We start from the raw sequence: 20,759 nt of genomic DNA, 5'->3' as shown, positions 1-20,759 counted from the left end.
TTACTAATGTTTACGAGTATCTTTCAAAGTCCGGCCCAATTCCTTTCAAATGTCCGTTTACGAGAGCGTAAAAACAAGGGACAAGTCTCGATCGTAAGCCCTCCAAGTGTCCGCGGCAACTTACAGGAATGTCTGCTTAGGCAAGTGAGTAAATACAGAGTTTTTATGGGAGTTCAAACGGGGTTTTGTGAAGACGGTCGTAAGTAGAGCTGTCCGCTTATGAGAGTGTCCTGTATTTAAGATTAAGTGAATTAAATGAAGCTTGCGGACATCGCTTTTTCTGTTCGGAATCGAACCGCTCGTCCTGTTTCTTATCTTGACGTCTAGGGCAATTGTTATTTAAACCCCACTGGGCTTCAAAATTTAAATAAAAAAGAGAAAATGAAATGAATTATGGAAGTTGTAGCCAAATTACGCTATCGCAAGTAAATTCACTGATTTCAGTGAAAACAACCAAAAGGCAGAAGCAATGAACGAAAGCGTTCCAAGCCAAGGAATGTTACCGCTTGGATGCGGAGTCTACTATTTACTGGGAGGAGCACTGCCATCTTCTGCCACTGAAGTCAAAGCCCTTCTTATTTTCCTCGCGGTAATCATCATCGTCACCTTTCCTTTCATCACTGCCGTGAACGCGTTGGTTGTAATGGCCGTGAAAACAAAATCCCGAGTGAGAGCCGTCAAGTCTAACATACTTCTCGCGTGTTTGGCCACGACCGACCTGATGGTGGGTGTGATTGTTCAACCCCTGTTCGCAGCGTTATTGATATCTATCGTTCGAGGAAAGATTACGACTACATCGTGTGCATTACAAAATGCCACACAGTATGTCATGAGTATCCTGTGTGAGACTTCTCTTATCCACCTTGCTTTCATAAGTGGAGAAAGATATGTAGCCATGAAGCACACCTATGGGTACAACACCGGACTAGTCACGGAGGCTCGCTTGCTAACTTGTTCTGCACTGGTTTGGTTATTTTCCCTCATTCTGCACATTCCTCTAATTATTGACAGGGATGTATTTTTAATCATCAACAACACATTTATAGCGCTATCTTTCGCCATTATCGTTTTCTGTCAAATCACGGTTTACCGTGAAGTTCGACGACACGAAAAGCAACTTTCAACTCAGCAAGTTACGGAAGAGGCAAGGCAGAAATTTCTGAGAGACAAAAAGACTTTTAAACTGACAGCTATCATCGTTTCATTGCTTTTTATCTGTTATATCCCCACGTGTGTTTTTAGAGTTGTGCTAATAAAGCTTCGCTGTACCATGTCTGTACAAGAGATGTATGCGTGTTTATATTTAGGTACGTACATGATAATATTGAACTCTTTCCTAAATCCAATTATTTACTCGGTCAGAATGAGACAGTTTCGCGTAGCGTTTATTGAGTTAACTTGTGGAACTACAAACATTGCTGAAGCTGATTGAAGAAACTGAGGTGCGAGTGTTTGGATCAAACAACTCTTTTGGTCAAGCAGGATAAGGACGCGAAGGAGTTCAGCAAACCACGAACGGAGCATGGAAATGTGGACAACATCCAACGATGAAACTGCTGCCTGAACACATCGCAGCCCCAATCCACTCTACGCCGGAGGAATTTGAAAAGATAAGAGATAACCTTTATTTAACGTGGTCATATGCGCTCAGCTAAATAGCTACTTCGAAATAAAAATAGCGACCAAGTCTGTAGAAATTAAAGTATATTCACAATTCTCCGGTTAGGCCTACCGTCCACACTAATCCGTCAAGCCTAAACGGAACTTTTCGAAGACGCTCTTGAAACCGGAGGAATTTGAAAACGGAACTTTGCGTCAGTTAAGTGTGGACGGAAAACATTTTGAGAATGGAGCTTTTCGAAAACCATGACATCCGATGTTTTCAATTTTCAAGCTTTGAACTCTATTGCTACCTTTAGAAATAGTTCCACCTCGTCGTCCGATCACGTCCGGTCCCACCTTGTTTTTTGTTCGGCCGGACTTCGACATTTTTTTTCTTTGAAGTCCGTTCAAACAGATTTACAGTGCTTTTACAGAAACCAGAGCCACCCAGACAATGAAAACCAATCAGATGGCAGAACTGAAACAATAGATTCCAACATTTTCAAATCCAGCCAATCAGATGTCCGATAAAGAACAATGAAATCTCAACTTGTTGGTTGTGATGCTTGCGCAACTACGGTGTCTGTTAATTAAAATCGTCAAGATCAAGCCGTTAGTATTTTGAACTGGAAACCATACATTGAACTTGAACTTTGAACTTTAATTTGATTGCCGAGGAGTTGGGGAGCGGGGCTTATGTATATAACTTTTATAGTTTTAATACAAATGTATTTTATAAGAATATCGAGGCTGAAATTCGCGAAATATTTGAAGAATATACCTCAGGCTGAAATTTGAAAAGAATATAATTTTGTGAAAATATTGGACGAGCGCAGCCTGGATAAAACATGGTAAAAATTTAAAACGATCTCCGGCTGAAACGATTAAAAAATTACATGCTTTCGGCTGCCTGAACTACAGTCTTCGACGGGTAAATTGTGAATGACAAGAAACGAAGAGAAAGAAAAAAAAATGAATAAAAAGAATGTTATATTGTCCAGGTAATGAACATGAATATGTTGCCGCTTTGGGAGTAGACTGTTCACAGTCCCCTATTTTTTCGTGAGATCGTAGATGTCGATCGTTGAGCTCGTCGGGCTGCCATCTTGATCTCTTGATGCGAGCGAAACTGGAGAGAGTACAAAATGCCCGTGGGTAGGGGTGGTGGAGGGCACGGACAGTTCCGTTTTTCTTGTGCTTATGCTTATGCTTATGTCGAGCGCGTTACTAGTGAAAACTGCACAAGGCAAATAAGTGGGTTTGTTTTTCTTATGTTTGTGTTTATGCTTATGCTTATGTCGCGGCTGTTTTCACTTGTGCTTATGCTTATGCTTGTGCTTGTGCTTGTGCTTGTGCTTGTGCTTGTGCTTGTGCTTGTGCTTGTGCTTGTGCTTGTGCTTATGTTCTAGTGAAAACCAGCCTTTACCGTCATCACCTTACTATGAAGTTATATATAAACCAGGAAACTGTTTGCACAGCGCGAAAATTGCCTAGGGACGAAGTTAGCGCTACAGGCTCATGCAGTGTAGGTAGCGGTTTCTCTGTAAGTGTGCGTCAGAGATGACAACAGTAGACAAAGATAATTATTCGTTTTTTTCATTCCTTCATATACTCTCTTCCTACTCAACAAGATAGTGTGGTTTACGTAAGGAACTCAAAATACAGACTCCCGATTTTGTCAGTTAGTAAACAAACACGTATTGGTCGGATAAATAGCCTTCCGCTGCTTTCCTCCGTCCTTCTTTCAATCATATCATATCCGTGAGTATCCGTGAACAAAACCTAAATGTGAAATAATTTTATAGTACGTGAACTCAGTTGACATTTGCTTTGCGAGCAGTGTCGTTGTTCGCGCGCTACGTTATGACGTAAAGTCAATACTAGTCTCTTCATTGGTTAAGGTGTTTTTACGTCACTGGGGAAAAAATCCACCGGTGAATTTGACGCGCTGCAAGCGGGAAAAGTCCTTTCCAACGGCGAATTAGAAGCCAACAAGCCAGGGAATAATTATTGAAAAGGACTTTTAGGAAGTCTATGGAAATGGTAACACTACATTTCACCCTAGGTCTGCATTGTACCCCCGTTCCGTAGTCCGCAGTCTGCGTTTTGCACTGACCGATTAATTGTACCTTAGTTCACGATCAGGTTCACGATGTTTCAGCAGGTAAAAAAAAAAACATGAATAAGCGTATTCGGTCAGGTGATCAATGTTTCTCCTTCCTGTGCACATCGAATGACGCTCAACCTCGATCGTTGGCCTTTACGCCTCTTTAAGACAACCTTTCATGTTAACTGTACAGCAGTACTTCTGGCGATGGCCGTGTAACGACTTGATGATACTGATGACGACAATGTGGACGAATACGATTGATATCAGTGGGGGTTAAAGCTATTTGTTAAAGTAGACACCTGTTTATGTAGCAATCAAGACTTTTAGGACAACTGCTTAAATTCTCTGGCGTTCATTGGCTAATTTTCTTTGTCAATAAGCGGACAGACATAAATTTATAATTTATGCGATACGTCAACGAGCAAGAGACAACTTGACAATTTGTTCTCGTGGATAACAAATTGACGTCAGTTTTTTCATGCGTCTGTTCTGTTATTGACAATGAATTTCGGCATAACATTGTCAAAGTAGTCCGCGGATCCCTTTGACAATGTTTTGACGAAATTCATGATCAATAACAGGCCAGACGCATGAAAAACTGACGTCAATTTTTAAAATTGCAATTAACTTATTGATTCGATCGATTTCTCAACAGGTTTGTCAGTTGAACCGAAAGTCAGCTCCTGAAATCTCCCGTGTGAACATCGGAGAACACAAGCTGTCAGAGTGTGTCCTTGATGAGAAGACTGGACAATGTCTGCTGAATTATGGCGTCTCTGGAAACAACAAAATGTAACGATGACTTAATTGTGATTATAGTGTTGCGCAGCAGTTTTAGGTTCCTTTAAACCTCAGGAGTGTTTCCATTGCTTGAAAATCGAGAGCAAAATATATTCCAGAGTTGTAAGAAGCAGGGTCGAAATATTCTAGGTAATTGTGTTTAATTTTGTCTACTACAAGTTCTGAACTTCAAATTTGGAAAGAAACAGTCTTTTATTGCCAAAATCACGGCCACATATCAAGGTTTTCGAAGTTTACCCTAATACCATCCGTTGAAATCTCCAATTTTGCTCCTCCGTGCCCCTTTTTGGCCTTTCTGTTTTGTTTGGGTTTTGTTTTGGACTTCTTCTACGGTTTTAGCCGTTACTGTGGTATTTCAATTTATTAGATGACCAGTAGCTGAGAGCTAACTTAATCCCTTTAATAGAAGTACCAACGAACGGAAATTTACCTGCAAAAGCAATTTTCCATCGCTGGAAAATTATACTTAGGACATCCACCACCCGTGCGTGGATACTTAATTTTCAACCTCTAACGAGTGAGCACTTTTCTGAAGTCGCTTTCCGGATCGATGCCTCCGCTCGACGTTCAGGGAAGGTTAGATGCTAATTAACCAATCAGATTACGTGTGAGGATATTGAATTTTCGAAATATGTTATTCCATATCAGACTCATAACCTGTTCTTTTCTTATGTTCAAAGTAAAACGTCGATTGCTCTGGTTTGCGATGAAGAAGAAATAGGAAAAGTGGATCCAATGAACTCCGATTCCTCGCTCTACGTAAGTACAAAGCTGTACATGACAGTGACTTGCGTGACTGTGTTGCTTTCTGCCATCACGGCTGTGTACGTAACACAAACAATTACTTTATGGGAGTTAGGCTTATATGGTTACTTTATTTCTTAAGCAAACTCTGTATCATTATATAGTCAAAAATACCCTTCATCATCATTTATTTTTGGTTTGACACGCAACCAGAGGTAATGGCTGCAAAAACTGGAGAACATGTTGGAAGGAAGACATATTTTCTGTCTCGTTCTAATGTTCCAAATTTCGGTCTATATCTACATTTACATCTGTATACGTAATCTGCAAAGGGATTTACCCATCACCGCAGATGGTCTAATATTTTGTTTGTTTGTTTCATACTTAACAGTCGACATCTTTGCACAGCATTTGCGCATGCCCAGGAAGATGCTTACTTGACGCCAAACAAGACATGGGAGTTCGATTAGATTCGTCAGATGTTGGTGGGAGCGGTTTGAGTGTTGGTGCTATCGTGGGCATTGCGTAAGTAAATTAACGAGATAACTTTGATATTACTCGTTCCTTCGAATTGAACGAAATCAGATGCTTTGACCGTGTAGGCTGGTAGTTCGGAGGCTGGGGACAGGGAAAACAGAAGCATGCCCCCCTCGCACCTTCACAGTCCGATTTCATCTCCCCCTGTCCGAGGGAGCCTCTGAGGAGCAGCGTGTGCAAAGTAATTAATTTTGTTTCTTTCTTTTTTTATGGCAGTATTGCAGGTCTCGTCTTCCTGATAGTTTTGCTGTTTGCGATTTTTATTTGCTGCTTGCGACGTAAGCTGCCTTCTGGTATTCCAAAACCATCCATCTGTACTACGGTGAAGGTTAGTCATTACTGGCGAAATAAATTGACGATTTCTGTATCTGCTTTGCTATTTGATTTTTTAGTTCCTTTGGGAGAAAATGTATTGACTGCTGGGGTGATAGACGTTCTCAAAAGTTCTCATCGGTTGTAGGTAGTTCCTCTTCCTCGCGCGTTTTGCCCTAGCGGACATTTTCCTCGCTCCGATTCGGCTTTTGCAGCTCGACTTGCGTTGCAACCTCGTTTCTAACAAGGGAGGTTAATTAATTAAAGAAGAGAGAGCCTGGGAACGAGGTTGCGTGACGGAGGTCGTAAAGTCATATCGTACGTTCTGGAGCTCTCCTGTGCAGGCGTTACGCTTTTGCTTAGATATAGCTTTCTGGCACTTTAATGGGTCTTAACAAGCATTTAGTGGTTAACTAGTATATGGCGAACGAATTTCCTTCCTCGGACGGTAAGGTTGGGGTGGGGGGGGGGGGGAGGTAGGGCAGCAGACCGGGGATTTTAACAGGGTGGGGGAAGTAGCCTGAGGTACGTGCAGCCGGACGTGCCACAAAGTCCTCCATTAGTATAGTCTATACCGGCTGTGTAGACCGTCTGTGACGCAGGTTAGGGGGAAGAAGGGTAGAGAATTTGGCAGTCTTGTGATCCATGTAGTTGCACTGAAGTCTTGGCAACAAAATTATCGGTTGATAAAATAGCATTCAGCAATATCTTTTCAACATGTCATTAGATGAAAATGTTTCATCTTTAAATTTCATCCTTTGGCCGTTCACTCGTTGCTAGGAAGCTAGAAACCCCTAGGAATCCATTATGATCCCATAGAATTTCAAGGCTTCACAGTTAACGTTGGTTATTAGCTAATGCACTGCATGATCAAGAGATTTGCAACTTCCCGGATTCACCACTAACAATTTATCCTTCTTCATGTTCCATTTTGTTTTTTCAGGTTGGATTGGGAATTATCAAGAAGAAAGCGTGTCCATGTTGCTAGTGAATGCAGGTAGTGCCCAACTACCATCTGAACAAGTTCTCTCGCCAAATGAATTGATCAAGACAAGAGCTTCTTTTTCATCGTACTGTTAGGATTTTCAAAGACTTTTAAACTGTAATCTACACTAATCAAATCATGACCAAACAAAACCCGTGCAAATAGCGTGACAGACCAATCACGGGCCTGCAAACGTGGAAAAAGCGGGAAAAATGCAAACAGTTAGCATCTGATTGGTCAACGAAACAGTGCTTATGTTCTCATTGGTTATGGCAACGCACGTGTTTTTGGAACCAACCCTAACTAAAGCGGCCTTGACGCAGGCATAAGCACAAGCGCAAGCACAAGCGCAAGCACAAGCGCAAGCACAAGCGCAAGCACAAGCGCAAGCACAAGCGCAAGCACAAGCGCAAGCACAAGCGCAAGCACAAGGATCAAAATGTTTCCTTTTTCTTGTGCTTGCGCTTATGCTTGCGTTTTCGCTGCGACAAGTGAAAACGAAATACCGCTCAGGCATAACACGAGCACAAGGATATTTACCACACGTGGTCAAGTTTGGCCAATGAAAACACTGGATCCAGATTACGTCGCGCCTAAACAGTTCGGAATGTTCGGATGATTTTGTTAGTGCTCGTGTTTGCGTCGAATTGGTCATCCCTGTTGCTTGCGCTTGTGCTTGCGTCGCTAGTGAAAACTAGGCTTAACCCTAACTCTAAGCTTATTCAGAACTTGAAAGGCGTAATTTTCACATACTATACCCATTATAGTTCTGCTGATGTTTACTCCGATTTGACTTGCTATAAAAATCGAACCTGAATGTAGGTACCGATCGAGCTTTATTCATACATGTATACCGAACATACGAATAAACATTTCTTTTTGTCATAAAATTCGACCTGTTATTGACCTTATTTGAGCCATGCAGTGATGAACCTAATTTATTTAATTCATTTTATTTGTCGCTCACACAAAAAAGTAACAAAACGAAAGGAGAGACTAAATTAAGGTGGGAGGAGACCTGACAGAAACTAGAAAGTTCACGGGTGACAAGGTTGAGAGAAGGAGAGGAAAAGAGAGTGAACTCCCCTATTTAGCAATTACTCCACAAGCGTGCGTTGGATATGAGATGGTAGATAGCCAACTCCAAAAAGCGCGAGTGGAATAACTGTTTTATTAAAAACGGTCCCAAAATATAGAAAACTAGACTAAAACAAAAATAAAAACGGCCAAAAAAAGTCACGCGTACGCTTACCATATTTGTAGAGCATTGTATAATGATTCATAATGTATGATAGTTAAGCCAATGAAAACTCTCGAACTGCATCAGATTCAATGATACGGTTTTAAATAATGGGCTCCTGATTTTGGATATCATAAATTTATAGGCTTTGGCTTTTAACCCTCTGAGAGCTACCTACTATGGACCGAAGTAAAAAAGTATAATCTCTTCCAGACCTCTCACGGGCAGTTTTCTAACCTCGTTCCCAGGCTCTCTCTCCTCTCCCTCTATCAGAGGGGAGAAGGTTGCATTTTTCAGGCGCGACAATGACAGGGTCTGCAGATTTATTTATTTTTTCTGTGGCAAGTTATGACATTGTTTTCGTTGATGGTCCCTTGATTTCAGTCGATTTCAAAACTGAACCTTCCCTTCTATGAGATGTGTTCCACGAGTAATCTACAACGAACGAACGTAATCTGAAATTTACTGATGTTTTGAAGCTCATTAAATCTGATAAAATGGCTTCGCTCGAGGCTGTCGATGTTGTTATAGTCGGGGCGGGAATTTCAGGTCTTTGTGCCGCGTACGAGTTGTTGAAGAAACGGCCTCAAACAAATCTTGTCGTTCTCGAAGCTAAAGGTAGGTCTTAACTAATATCATGTAATTATTTTTACGTGGAGTCTAAGTAAGTATACGTGAAATTGCATATTTATTTTTGCTTGACCTCCACGTCAAATGTTCAACTTCAAGATCACATGCTGCGCGGCTGATGTTTTGTTTCTTCCCTGCTGTTGAACTGGTGAAGTCCTTTGAGTCATTTTTCTCTTCTTTCGCCTTTCTTTCCTAATTTTTGTTTGGGTGGGGGAAACAATGACAGCTGGAAAACGCCTATTAGACATACATGTAAACTTAGTAAGTGAGAAAAACTGAAAAAAAGTTTGTTCCTCTCCCCTCTAAATAAAAACCAAAATCACCAAAATTGATGACGAGATAGAAACCCTTTTTTCTTCCCTTAGTTCCTGTCTCTTTAATACCAAAGTTAAAAAGTTTAACTAACCTCCAGTGACATGCACATTATCTTTTAAATAGACAGGGTTGGAGGCAGACTTGACAGTATAGAGCTCAAAACTGCCAAGGGATCTGACCGATGGGATATTGGGGGACAGTGGGTTTCTAGGTAAGACTGAAAAATAACTTTTCCAGGATTGGAGTAGCCTACTGGCAGCTTAGAATGTGAGCAAGCTCACTGGGCCGTAGTGAGTGTAACAACTGCAGGAGAAAAAATATCACCTCCCCCTATTTCTTATCCTTTCTTTGGATCATGTGTGCTAAAGGGATCTGTGGTTGAGTGTTGATCGATGCTCTCAATCAACCCTAGATCAACACTCAATCAAAAATCTTGATTGATCCTCAATCAACAATAGACTGACACTCGATCGACATCTCAATCGACTCTCGATTGACACCCGATCAACAGTGAGTCAATACCGGTAGGTGGCAGTGTCAATCAAGTCATATGAATTGATTGACACTCAATGATGTGTCTGCAAAAATTAGTTGACTCTCAACTGACTGAGATGTTGATCCAGTGTATCAGTATCAGCTGAGATCACGACCAAGTGCTGACCAAGTATGACAAAATGCACACCAAGTGGTAAATTAAGCTATTGAACTATTAATAACAAATGTGGTGGAATAAATACTTTAATGGCATAAGACTGTGTACTCTGATTTATATATATATATTTTGGTCAAAAATTATTAATGGGATGTGGGGTACTCCGGCCCCCCCCCCCCCCCCTCCTTCCTGATGGGACCTTCTTGCTAGCTTGGTTGGGTAGCCAACCATAGTGAAGGACTTGACTAATTTTGCCTGCTTGTGGAACTAGTTGAAGTTTGCCAGTTAATGAGTTAAAAATAAATAAATAAATAAATAATAATAATAATAATAATAATTATTATTATGATAATTTAAATAATTTGAGTTGACTGAGGTTTACATTAATTAAATTTAGTTTTCACAGTTTGGTTGAGAGGAAATTAGACACAAAATAATGTAATAAAAGATAGAGTTGAACCTCCAGTTGCAACCACCTCTCGTAAGTGACCACCTCTCTTCAGTGACCAGTTTTCCAAAATACCAAAAGTTTTCAAGTCAAATCACTATATTTGGAACCTCTTGTAAGTGACCACCTCTTGCAATTTCAGAGCTAAAAGTTTGAAATTTTTTCTTGTTTTTAACCTCCCATAAGTGACCACTTGACTGATATAATAGAGCAAAAATTGGATTATAAGGTGTTGTAACATTATCGCATTCCTGGATGATATGAGAGACGGAAATTTCTCAATGGGAAGTACGGGATTTTTTCTTCAAATTGACTTTTCATATGAGTAAAACATTTAAAACATGGGGTACATGTAACTCTTTGCAGTTACCATATGCTAATGAGTCAAAATTTTGTCCCAATATGGTCTAAGCTCTCGTAAGTGACCACCTCCTGTAAGTGACCACATAAGCTTGACATTTTGGGTGGTCACTTAGGGAAGGTTCGACTGTATTATCATTTTGATTGTGTACTGTATAACTGTTAGCTAGTTGCTCTTTATCCTTGACTTGGATTATCTAAATGTAGCATGTTGTATTTTTTGTATTTTTTCCAGGAGTCAGAAGGCTATCACTAGTCTTCTCGAGGAGTTAGATGTTGAAATTTATAACCAGTGGAGCAATGGCAGCAAAATTATGCATGGTAGCGATGATGTAATTACCACATACTCCAGTCCATTCCCGCCGCTATCTTATGTAGCACTTCTTGACTTATGGTGGTTTACTTACAAGGTGAACACTCTTACTATTCTCTTAAAACATCCGTTGTTGCTGTCATGGCCTTTATGGGGTGATAAAATTGTAATTAAAAAATCCTAAACCTGTCAAGATTCTGAGACTGTGAATGAAACAATGTTACTAGGCAGACTTGGAGACATGAAACCCAGGAAAACTAGATTTTGTGACTCATCATAAATTAAAGGCTTACAAGGTTTCAACTTGAAATCAAATTTCCAAGACCCAAGATCTTCTTACAAGTATTTCCTGCCCCCTGCCTCCCCATTGTTATGTGAGGTAGTTCTTGAAGCTTTCCCTGAATTCAAGAGATTAGCAACAGTTGGTAAAAGCATGGCCAGCCTGGTGGGTAAATTTAAAAGTACATTTTGCGTGGGCTATGGAGAGAAATGTCAGCTAAAAAGCATCCCTGAATAGACCTAGACTGTAACTTCTGAATTCAATAATTTTAGCATGTATTACCCGGTACAGTAAACACCCGCGTATAAGAACCTAGAATTTTTGGGTTCAGGCTGAATGGGTTCTTATATTTTGGGGTAGTTTTTCCGAACTCAGGCTGATTAGGTTCTTAGTAGGTTCTTATTTGTAGGAGTTGTCATAGTGATACCATTCAGAGAGCTACTGTAGTACTAGTATGTCATAATGGTTGAACATTTGTATTTTAAACCGCAAAAATGCCAAGCCTTATTTTTTAAACAATAATAAATTCAGTATCATAGGCTACCATATTTACAGTTGTATTTGATAATAATGTAAATTGTTAACAGCAATATAAAAGTCAGGGCACTCTACAGATTGAAGTCCCAAGGCTACACCAGTATAATTTTATACAGTATTCTATACTCTGTATTTAAAAGATTTTCAATTAAACAAATAATTTTCATGGTGTTTCTCAGAAATTTCACAATTTCTATCAATTAAAATCCAGTATTTTTGGCTACAAAATAAGAGTGTTTTTTTGTATAAGAACCTATTGTTCTTTGCCAGCCTAAATAGGTTCTTATATATTTGGGTATTAAAATGCCCAATTTCAGCCTGTAGGTTCTTAAATCACTAGGTTCTTATACGCGGGTGTTTACTGTAGTTGCATTTTGCTCATTTATTGGTTAGGTTGAAAACTTGTGCCAAGAGGTTCCTATTGATGATCCTAGTAAATGTCCTCATGCCGCAGAGTGGGATGGAATGACTTTAGAGACTTGGAAACATCAGTCAATATGGACTAATAGTAAGGAGTCAATACATGTACATGTATATAAAATATATTTTTTATATAATACAAGGATTCAGCAGTATGTATAGGATAGGACCTTTAAACTAGTAGCAGTCAAACCGAGGCACTTGCCATTTCAAATTCCTGTAAGAGGCAATTGCATTAATTAAAAAGTTAATCAAAAAGAATTATAAAAGAAGTCTTCTTAAATTAATAAAGATGGTGAATTTTAAGCTCGGTAATGAAATGTGAAGGTGAATTAATCAACATGACACGAGTATGGGACAAAGAAAAATTCTGAGTCCCCAACAGGAATCGAACCCATGACCTCCTGAACACTGGGCGGGCGCTCTATCCACTGAGCTACAAGAACTCGTAGCTCAGTGGATAGAGTTCTCATAGCTCAGTGGATAGAGCGCCCGCCCGGTGTTCGGGAGGTCATGGGTTCGATTCCTGTTGGGGACTCAGAATTTTTCTTTGTCCCAAGCTTGTGTCATGTTGATTAATTCACTTTCACATTTTATTTACCGAGCTTAAAATTCACCATCTTTATTAATTTATCACTACTCACGATGACTTCGATAGCGTTGATCCTAGCAGTATGCAGGACACCTGTCATATATGAACTCAGTTAAATGACCTCGCTCTCCATGAGTTCTCGTAGCTCAGTGGATAGAGCGCCTGCTCGGTGTTCGGGAGGTCATGGGTTCAATTCCTGTCAGGGACTCAGAATTTTTCTTTGTCCCACGCTCGTGTCATGTTGATTAATTCACCTTCACAGAAGTCTTCTTTTTACTGATATTGCCACAGTCAGAATTTTAGTCTGATTATGGCAGTGTTATATCCTTCATAGATTTGTAAGTTATGTCTGTTTGCCAGAGCTTAGCTTAATTGTTGGATCTTACACTTCAGTCTTCAATTCTCGTAATATAAGCCTTCCACAGCCTTGCTAAACCTGTAGTTTTATCTTGAGCCTAGTGGCCCATCAGGCCAACACATATCTCCATTTTGTGGTAGTATGAAGAAGCAAGGAATATTTCTACCCCTCCCTGGATGGGATGCTAGTCCATCACAGGGTAAACCCCTAGAATTCACCAATACCTATTTAAACACCTGGGTGGAGAGAGGCATTGGTGGAGTAATGCGTCCTACTCAAGAACACAAGAGAATGACCTGGGCTGGGCTCAAGATTTGGATAATTTGGTTGATCTAGAGTCCAGCACGATAGCCATTTAGGTGTGCCTTAATAAAACGTTTGAAGGACTCAGTGGAAGAAGGGTGACAAAGTTTGCTTTTGTCCAAAAATTGCTAAATTTATTTAAATGCCTTTTTCCACCGAGTCCTTAATTTATTAATTAATATTTATTTGTCCGTTTATTATTCTCTGCTCTACCAGTTGTGAAAGAGGTCCTGGATACTGTTGTTGGTATTGTATTTGGAGTGACCCCCTCTCAGATGTCCCTCCTGTTTTTCCTTCACTACCTGCACTGTTCAGGGGGGTGGTCAATCATTGTGGATTCAAGTGTAAAGGGCCATGCTCAAGAGTGGAGAATTAAGGTAAATTAAAACCTTAAGTTTGACAAAGATTTATTTTGTTTTATAAATATTAGATCTCTTGCTTGAGCATTGACTCGGAGATAGATTGACAATGAAAGTCTCCTTTACTTGCGATAACCATTAAACAAATGCAAAATCTTCCATACTTTAAAAGGGCTATGTTAACAAAATGTTAATTGAGTATTGACCATGTGCTACATTGTAAATAACCGTCAAATTGGGGAAAACCTCTGGCCAGTATTATAATTTACAGAGGGGCAAAGAACACCAAGGAGTAAATTAACTCATTATCAGCCATTCCTGGCTATGGTCATTTCCTCACTTCAACTCCTCCAAACAAAATATTTCTTCTGCTTGTCTACAATTCTTTGCTGCATGTCCCACAAAATGAAATGAGACCAAACTCATGCTTGTCGTATATAAGATGATGATAGCCAAATCATATTCAACGTGCGCTTGTGGAATAATAATTACTGTTGAATATATTCAGCATACATATATGGCACATTGATACAATCTTAAGACTACCCTAGGAGGCTAGAAGTTTTGCATATATTATGTATTTTTAGGGAACTGCTCATAGAGTTACAGAGCTCCTTGCCGGAAGATTGGGAAGAGATAGACTTATATTGAGTCATCCTGTCACCTCGATAAAACAGGTACTGCAGTAAGATCCAGTGTCAGTGCAATCTCTTGGATCATGTTTTCTTTGTTTTTCTAACTTTAAGGAATAATAAGACTATTTTCAATTTTCTATTGACAGTTTCCCCATTTACCCATTCAATAATTGGGGTTACTTTGTTGGGGTACATTCTGGGCTGACCAGTAGGTTTTGTGTGAGTTTGGGTTTACCCCAGCAACTTTCAATTAATTTTTCAAGGGTCTTTTTAACTGAACACCTCCCTCTCACTACTGTCGCTAGTAAGTATCCCCCCCTGCAGATCTAAACAAGGTTCTTGAGCTTCAAATATGTTTTGAAATTGAAAAAATGATAATTCTAATCTTGGCCAAAGGAATTTGTTCATGTACATATGTACATGTACTTTGAGATTCAAACTTATTATTATTAACTCTTAGTTTCCAGTACTTGTTCATAAAGAACACTGTTGCTGTAATGACTGTTGTTTTGCCAGGAAAATGAACATGTGTTTGTGAGCAGCCTAGTTGGCCAGTCTTACAAAGCCAAGTCTGTAATTCTGGCCATTCCACCACATTTGGCAGGTGAGCACATGGATCCTGGGAGGGGGGAGGGGGGCAGAGAGAAACTCCCAGAAAAAATGAGGCGGGGTGACAGTGTGGCCCACTTCCCAAAACTGCTAGGTACCTACATGTATTTAATACTAAAATCTGTAATTTATTGCAATTGGAATCTGTCACTTGGCTATTTATTACCTGACCAAAAATTTGATTCCCTACACTGTATTTTAAGACCTGACCCTTAAATCAATACCCTGTCAGGGTTCGAACTCTTTTAAGCTCTTCAAATTCCATGACTTTCCATGACCTACTCCATGACCTTTTCCTTTTTTCCATGATCTTTAGTTTAAATGTCACTTTTGAAAATTCTCAAATCTATCCTTGCTTTATTTTCAAATTTGCATTTTTTTACGTCATCACAGGCATTCGCCATAATGCATTTAGTTCAAATTGCCCTTAGAGCATCTGCATGGGAGGCTAATTGCTGGGTTACTCGTTATATTGTATTTTGTTTTTGTTTTGACATGTGCAGCAATGAGACTTAACTATTTAATATTTTCCATAACTTTCCATAACCAACAATTACCAGTAAATTCCATGACTTTCCAGGCCTGGAAAACGAAATTCTTGAATTCCATGACTTTCCAGGTTTTCAATGACTAGTTTTTAGACCTGCCGTATAATTAGTTTTCCAGTTCAAACCAATGTTATATAATAATTATATAACATGGGTCTGAACTAGACAACTTATTATTATGAAAATATTTTCTCATATTTTTATTAGGTAGGATAGCTTCTTCTAAAAAACATATACCCAATATGTAAGACTAGAGTGCAAAAACCATAGCCTACATACATGTAGCTACATACCTACATAGCCCATATCAGGGGGTACCCCCAGGATGGATTCTCAAGCAAGTGTGTTACCACCTTGTGCCATTTCCAACGTGATACTCACTCTGGGGTTTCTGTTTTCAAGGCCAGATTGAATTCAGTCCACCCCTGCCATACAACAAGCAGCGTCTTATTCAAAACATGCCCCCATCACACTTAATTAAGTTTGTAGCGACATATGCCACAGCGTTCTGGCGGAAGGCTGGCTTATCAGGAGACATGGCTAGAAGTACCACTAAGGGTGTTTGTGAGAATAACCCAGTTGCAATCACATTTGATGGGACAACAAGTGATGGAAGTCCAGCAATTCTTGGGTTCGTTACTTCATATGCAGCAGCCAAGTGGAGCACAGAAACGGTACTAACTGATAATCACACCACTCTGAAGATTCACATTTTTCCACCTCATTTATGATAGTTCAGCTGTTCACAATGACCTATTTTGGATGTAATAGAACACAAGCTTGAATCTGAAATGTGGGGAAATCATAACTATATAAGTTTAATATATGGGATTCTATCAGGGAACAAAACTTGTGCAAACCCACACTATCAGTTTCTAGAAAGGTGATCTAGAGGAAAAGAAATGTTTTGTCTTAGCTTGCAGCTTTCATTTAATTGTTTCCCTTGCAAATTGTTTGCTGGCATACAACAAAATCTAAAATGCTCTGTGCTAACATTCTTGTAGGATGAAATGAAAAAGAAAGCTATCCTGAAGGCTTTGAAGTTGTATTTTGGCCAAGAAGCAGAACATCCTTTAGATTTCTGTGTCAAGGTGAGTAAATGGTAGCAGTAGCCTTTGCAACATGCAAGACACTGTTAAGTTAAGGCTGAACAGTAGACAAAGTATATCATCACTGCATGATCACTGCAAGTGAGGCGGCGTGGCCGAGTGGTTTACGGCACAGGATTTGAAATCTGGAGGTCCCTAGTTCAAATCTTCTGCCCTACCGCTATCTGGATTTGTTCATGGTGGTCCTGAGTTCAACTCCTCGACCGCGTTGTGTAAATAGCCAACTTGTCAGCCTCCCACCGGGTGGGATTCTTAATAGTTTATGTTATATTTGAAATGTTTGTTTAATTATTTACAGTGTCCCCAAGTAGCATATTAGTGCTAAATACATCGACCCTTAAATAAAGTGATTATTATTATTACTATGCAATGCCTTCTTTTAAGGATTGGTCTAAGGAGACATGGAATGGTGGATGTCCTGTAAATGTGATGGTCCCAGGAGCTGTCATCAATTATGGAGACTGTTTAAGAGAACCATTTCATAGGTGAGGACGCAGGGAAAGATGACATTGAAAAATTAAATATTTGTAGGTCTAGAAAATATTCATACATGTACCTCCCCTACAGAAGGGATTTTTGGAAATTGCAGTTAAGCTTCACACATTTTGTTAATGTTTTTGGTCTTACAGAACCTGCCACCCGAGCTTTCTAAAAAGATTGCTTCTGGTATAAGCACCATCAAATGTATTAGGTATTCGGTCCCATAATAATTATAAGACTCTACTTTCCACCTACAATTCGTTGGTCCAACCTCATCTCAATTACTGCAGCTTGGTGTGGGGATCCTGTTCTAAGAGTCTTTCTCGAAAGTTACAAAAATTACAAAATCGTGCACCACATGTCATAAATTTTTCAAATTATGTTTGTAGTACTGATGAAATGTTGCGAATGGTAAACTGGGTTAAACTGGACCGTCAATGTGTTGTTGATAAATCAGTAATGATGTATAAGATTGTAAATAATATGGTTCCGGACTATCTTGGTTCGCACTTTGTATTCCGTTCCGATGCCTTAACCATAACTTAATAGATAGTGACTGTTCGCTTCCCATTCCACAGCCCTGTACTTATTATTGTAAAAGAAGTCTGTCCTACAGCGGAGCTGTACTGTGGAATAACTTATCCTGGGATATCCATCAGTCACCCTCTCTTGATGAATTTAAATCTAAGTTGAAGAATTATGATTTTGATGGTAGTCTTATGTAAGTTTTATTTTGCTTTTATACATGGCGTCCTTGTAAAGCAGGTTTTTTTTTTTTTTTTTATCATTTCTAATTTTGTAGTAGCTATTAGTGATTTACTAGTTAGGTAGTTAGACTAATTTAATTCAATATAATTTGTTAAGTCCTGAAGGAAATACTGTGTCTAAATAAAGATTTCACCTTTTTTCCTTTTTACCACCACCATCTGCCAATTCCAATCCCTTCTGTGGGGGGGGGGGGGGGGGGGAAGGGGGGAAGTACATTTATGGATATTTTCTGGAGCTGCACAATGTTGTCAGTGCATATCAATCAAATTTTTATTACACTTATTAGCATGAATCAGTGGTCTTTGGCTGAGCAATGAAGCGATTAATTCAACTCACTCCTTTGTGTTTCAATTTTGTCAATATGTACTTTTTAACAAAGTGGCAGTTATAAATGTACTTGTATGCATGCCTTTTGTTTGTTGATTAATAAGTGTTTTGTTTTTTCCTATTTTCACCAGGGTTCACTGGGCAGGGACTGAGACGGCAACAGAATGGCGTGGTTACATGAATGGCGCAGTACAAGCTGGCCAGAGAGCTGCAAGTGAAGTTCTTGACAACTTGTCTTCTGAACCAGGGGAAACTGATTTGTTTAATTATGAATAAGTTACTGGGATGTGGTAGAATATCAGTTAGGGGCAAATAAAGAAGCCAAGGCAGAAATATGGTAGAAATATCCCCCTTCTCAAGGGTTGGTCAAGTAACCAGAGTTTTATGACTAAGTATAATATAAGGCTTTGCTTTCTATGAACTGCAGCATTACTACAAGTGCATCAAGCTATGCATCGTGGTTTAGAATTTATATGAATTACATACATGTACATGTACTGTACAAAAATGATGCAACAATTTTCTGTCAATATTTTATAAATTCCAAGTATTAGCAGTATGATAGGTAGTTCATATAGTGTGATCATCCGGGTGAGGGTAGTTCTGAAAAGAATGGCTAAACTGATCAATAACGTTCAACGGACCAGACTTATAACATCATTGACTGACAAACACTATTCACTTGACGCTGAAGATGACTTCCGCTCAGGTTGTCGAAACATCAGTCACCAACAACAGTTCTTTTCAGAACTACCCTCACCCGAACGATCACACTATACGAACTACTGATACTCCTGGGTTCAAACCATTTACTAAGCATGATAGGTGCAAGAAATTCAGATTTATCTAGTAATTAGTGTCAAATAATTATTTCGATGGGGATGTAACCCCATATTATTTTACAGTCCTTGAATTGAACTTCCGTGCCAAAATTATTATTTAAAAAAATACATGAACTTTTAAACTATGAAAGAAAACAAAAGTATTTAATAAAATTCAATTCTAGTTTTTCGACTGTTGATGACTGACTAGGTGTTGTAATTTCTGAGAGAAGGAAAATTTATTACAATATTGGAATTGGAATCTAGGTACTTTTCATGTAAAATAATTGATAGAAACAACATTTGGTTATTATTTTTTTGTGATACATGTTCATAATAATCAAGGTTATGGTAATATAATTGTCATGACATAAGAACCTTTCTTTCATTTTATAATTAAGGTATTTTAGTCATTTAATTTTTTGCTTTGAAGAAATTTAGCATTTAATTTACTTTTGCATGTTGGAAATGTCATTCTCAAACTCATTAATAATTTGTCAAGTTTAAACATGGGAAATCAAGACCATGATGGTGTTTGGATGTCTGATCGTAATTAGCATAGATGTTTTGATTTTTTCATTTCTCTGTTTTCTCCTTAGTTTTAGTTTCAATTGAGAAGATATATCAAACACTCAAGACAGTGTTTGACCACATTACCAAACACCACAAAGTTCATCAAAAATGCTCTGCTACGTGTCGTATATTCAAGTCTCTTCTCGGTGTTTGGAAATGTGGTAAAACACAGTCTTTTTTGTTTGGTATATTACTTAAAATTAATCCAAAGTCAATCTGATGTGATAATACTATTGTAGTTTCTTGAATAAAAGTTAAAAGGTAAAATTAATCTGAATAATTGTCATGGGGAACAAATAACTTCTTTATTCAGTGTTTATTTTTAATTTCACAAGTGAAATTTTAAAATTGCCATAGTAATGTTTGTTGCAAAATTTCTTGATAGAATAAACAATTCAAAAGCCCATGATTGTAATGGTATTAAAGGGTAAAAAAGGTAAACAAATGGTACACTCGTGAAATTAAGAAATAATTTCACTAGCATTTTGGCAAAATTATAATTTCCCTCACCTTAAGGCTCGGAGAGTTATTAGAATTTTGACAAAACACATGAATTGAAATAATTTCCTAATTTCACCCAGGGGTGTAGCTAGGGGTGTCCTGGGGTTCCTGGGTACCTCTGTTGGTACTCTCTAGAACAATACAATGGCAGATGTTACTCAAAATATAGTACCTTGTCACAAAATATATCATGACAGCACACTCCTACACAGACTTTCCACAGGCATATTGTGCTCGTGATACTGTCTGAAGAACTGAAAGAAAGTCTGCAAAGGAAGGAAATCAAGCAACTATAGAGTACACATTTGAAATTAACCTGACATGCAAAAAGTTCAGTTTTGGGTGGAAATGGGTAGTGCTTTGCCTTTGTATCCCAGAAAAGCTCTGTGAAAGCTGTAATTCTGAGGGAAAACCCTAAAGAAGCTACAGAATATTCTTTGCTAATAAATTAAATTTATATTTATTTCTTTGGGTGGAGAAAGGGGGAGGG

General features: G+C 38.8%; 2 protein-coding genes and 1 pseudogene across 3 annotated transcripts in view; all 3 read left to right on the top strand.

Moving 5' to 3' along the window:
- The window catches only part of LOC145488653 (histamine H2 receptor-like), a 3,901-nt pseudogene extending 1,354 nt beyond the window's left edge, over positions 1 to 2,547 (top strand).
- The window catches only part of LOC145488657 (uncharacterized), an 11,529-nt gene extending 4,220 nt beyond the window's left edge, over positions 1 to 7,309 (top strand). The window contains exons 3-7 of one of the 2 annotated variants that reach the window (XM_081467571.1): positions 4,368 to 4,504; positions 5,194 to 5,272; positions 5,649 to 5,782; positions 6,011 to 6,122; positions 7,050 to 7,309. In XM_081467571.1, coding sequence (XP_081323697.1) covers positions 4,368 to 4,504; positions 5,194 to 5,272; positions 5,649 to 5,782; positions 6,011 to 6,122; positions 7,050 to 7,094 — 507 coding nt within the window. In that variant the 3' untranslated portion in view covers positions 7,095 to 7,309. The remainder of the gene's footprint in view (positions 1 to 4,367; positions 4,505 to 5,193; positions 5,273 to 5,648; positions 5,783 to 6,010; positions 6,123 to 7,049) is intronic. The other variant, XM_081467572.1, reaches the window with a different exon arrangement.
- Positions 7,310 to 7,319: 10 nt separating this feature from the next.
- LOC145488640 (putative flavin-containing monoamine oxidase A) lies at positions 7,320 to 20,757 on the top strand. The gene is made up of 11 exons (XM_081467546.1): positions 7,320 to 8,949; positions 9,400 to 9,487; positions 10,972 to 11,146; positions 12,260 to 12,374; positions 13,756 to 13,916; positions 14,486 to 14,575; positions 15,050 to 15,137; positions 16,093 to 16,364; positions 16,695 to 16,781; positions 17,184 to 17,284; positions 18,506 to 20,757. The coding sequence occupies exons 1-11, from the start codon at positions 8,829 to 8,831 to the stop codon at positions 18,648 to 18,650; spliced, it is 1,443 nt and encodes a 480-aa protein (XP_081323672.1). The 5' UTR covers positions 7,320 to 8,828; the 3' UTR covers positions 18,651 to 20,757.
- Positions 20,758 to 20,759: the final 2 nt, after the last annotated feature.

Source organism: Orbicella franksi, chromosome 5, assembly GCF_964199315.1.
Source record: "Orbicella franksi chromosome 5, jaOrbFran1.1, whole genome shotgun sequence".
In the NCBI taxonomy this organism is placed as follows: Eukaryota; Metazoa; Cnidaria; class Anthozoa; order Scleractinia; family Merulinidae; genus Orbicella; species Orbicella franksi.
Note: the sequence above shows the minus strand (reverse complement) of the source record. Positions and strands in the feature narration are given on the sequence as shown.